This window comes from Fragaria vesca, linkage group LG2 (assembly GCF_000184155.1).
Source record: "Fragaria vesca subsp. vesca linkage group LG2, FraVesHawaii_1.0, whole genome shotgun sequence".
Lineage (NCBI taxonomy): Eukaryota > Viridiplantae > Streptophyta > Magnoliopsida > Rosales > Rosaceae > Fragaria > Fragaria vesca.
The window spans coordinates 30,386,892-30,389,516 of NC_020492.1; the positions used below are offsets into that span (position 1 = coordinate 30,386,892).

General features: G+C 40.1%; 1 protein-coding gene across 1 annotated transcript in view; it reads right to left on the reverse strand.

Annotated features, from left to right (window-relative positions):
- Window positions 1-249: 249 nt before the first annotated feature.
- Window positions 250-2,625, reverse strand: part of LOC101301644 (la-related protein 1-like) — an 11,642-nt gene continuing 9,266 nt past the window's right edge. The window contains exons 13-14 of the mRNA XM_004291678.1: window positions 1,700-1,813; window positions 250-997 (exon numbers count right to left, since the gene is read on the reverse strand). Coding sequence (XP_004291726.1) covers window positions 835-997; window positions 1,700-1,813 — 277 coding nt within the window. The 3' untranslated portion in view covers window positions 250-834. The remainder of the gene's footprint in view (window positions 998-1,699; window positions 1,814-2,625) is intronic.

Consider the following 2,625-nt stretch of genomic DNA (forward strand, 5'->3'; position numbering starts at 1 on the left):
AGAGACTATATATATATATATATATATATATATATATATATATATATAAACAATCCGAGAATCCAATCAGATCTGTAAAATAGTAAAACTTAGATAAATGACTGTTTGTTGGAAACGAGCTACCTGCGAGATAACCAAATCTTGTCAAATTGAGGCTTCAATGGATAGCCCCTGCATGTTGAGTAACACATGATTTTTCCAGGCTGAAGAACTGAACAATTTTCCCATTCTTAAGCCATCAAGGAAAACAGAAGAGAAAAAATAAATATTGATAAAAATCAAATAAAAAAGATAAATGGCTAACTTCAAAGAAATAAGAAAAAATTCAATTTTAATCACTTATTGGTCACAAATTCACATGTTATAAGCTACAACTTCCTCTTCTTCTTCTTTCTTATTTGGGTTTCTTCTTCTGCCATCATATCCCTGTCTTTCACTCATGTCTTCTTTTTTTTTCTCAAACTGAAAGGAAAAACAAAAAGTGACTCAACTATTTACAACTACAATTTATAGAAGGCTTGAACTGATAGAGAAAAAGCAGAGGCGCCACCCTCTTCAAGCTGCAGATAACTCCAATAAAAGATAGAGCCGTGGAGCCAGAAAAACTTTGCACAAAAAAACTCAGCAGTAAGCAGCCCTCAACAAAGGTGAGTGAAATCCATCGAATGCTTATTATACAGAATGCATCTCCATTCTCTGAGCCCGAAACCAAGAATAGCTGCAAACTGACTCCTTTGTTAAAGCTGTCAGTTTCTTTCAAAATTGGGACGCCATCAATTCTACGCCATCTCCAGGGCTTTGATTACAGGTTAATTGCATTACTTCTACTTTCTGCTAATGACTCCTCTCTTTCACGGAAGTGATTGCCGTTGTAGTTCTCTCTTTGGCACGGAAATCATCCAAGCTACGGTATACTTCCCTAAGCAAGCGATTCAATTCTTGATTTTTTCTAAGAGGCTCCTTCTGACCCCGTTTCTCCCTATAATGATGAAATGCCCTGCCACAAATGATAAGAAATCAAACTCTTAACTTGCATGCAATCGCTTAGACAACAACAAGATTAATTAATAGCATACTGTCTCTAATTTCTGATCCTATTCAATTCAACGCAGTACAATATCAAAGAATCTCGGTTCTGCATCAGTTCTAAGCAAAAGCATATAAATGATATGTTGTAAGGCCGTAAGATGGTATGCAAAATCAAATTTAGCTTTTTTATATACTTTGATCATAAAAAGGTGAATATGTGCCACCAAATGAAAACCTGTATAATACAGCAAGTACTAATATGAGACAATACCACAATTGACATACAACTTCTCAAACATCAAAACCCAACTTTTATATGATTTGATTAATAGATCAAATGTTTTCACTTCAGACATTTCTTACTAGATTGCTTATATAGGCATTTACTTTCTTTTTCCCTTTTAGCTCTGAGGTTGTTTGCCCACTGAAGTGAAGTCACACAGTGCTTGCAAAATCAACCCTACTATAAAGCAATGGCTTTCTCAGGATCTGATGCACTAAATATTGAATATGAAAATAGGGGGACAAAGAAACAAGCAATGGCCAGATCATATTGCACCCTGTGAATTTGAAGACAAGGATCGCCAATTTTTTTTTCAAATCTAATAACGAAAATGTTTGTTCTCTACAGAAATATTCTCAAGAAGGAAGCCAATGAGAGAATAGCTACCAATATTTTTCCAGGCCATAGAGATTTCCTTCATGGTAAAACTCCAGAGTCAGCTGTTCAAAGTCATCATACAGGTCATCTCGAAATTCCTTCTCCAACCCATAACTGAAAAAGATTATACATACAACCGCAGCAATATATAAGTGTACATACATGTAAACAATTAGAAAAGAACTGGCTGAGATAAAACTCTTCTAAGACAAAATAATTAAAAAAAATAGATCCTGGAGATTCGAAAATGAATTGCATTATATATATATAGCTGTTCCAAAGAGGACGTCCGCACAGCCCTTAAAGTGCGGACGTCCCTCCGCTCTCCACTGGACGGCTCGTCCCCAATCACTTTCTCTTACCGGCGTCCCCGATCATTTTCTCTCCCTGGCGAGTCCGCCGAATTCCAGTTTTCTGGCGAGATCAATCTTGTCTGAAGTTTTGGGTGGAGGTTGCTGCCCAAACCTTCAAATCGATCTCGCCGGTAAGAGAAAGTGATCAGGGACGCCGCTGGGGTGGAGGCGCGTCGTCGTCTGAGCCGGACGGTGGAGAGCGGAGGGACGTCTGCACTTTAAGGCCATGCGGACGTCCACCTCTGATCCGGACCGTGTATAGATACACACAGAAATGTTCTGAAGCGAACGTCCGCACTCGGCTTAAAGTGCGGACATCCCTCGTTCTCCACCGTCCGGCGCCGACACTCCACTCGAGGGGGACACCAAAGGCGTCCCTAATCACTTTTCCGGCGAGATCGATCTTGTCTGAAGTTTTGGGTGGAGGTTGCTGCCCAGACCTTCAAATCGGTCTCGCCAGGAAAGGAAAGTGATTAGGGACGCCGCTGGTGTCCGCTCGGGTGGAGACGCACCGTCGTCAAAGCGGGCTTGTGTATATATATATATATATGGATCCGTTCAAAAGCGGACGTCCGCACAGTC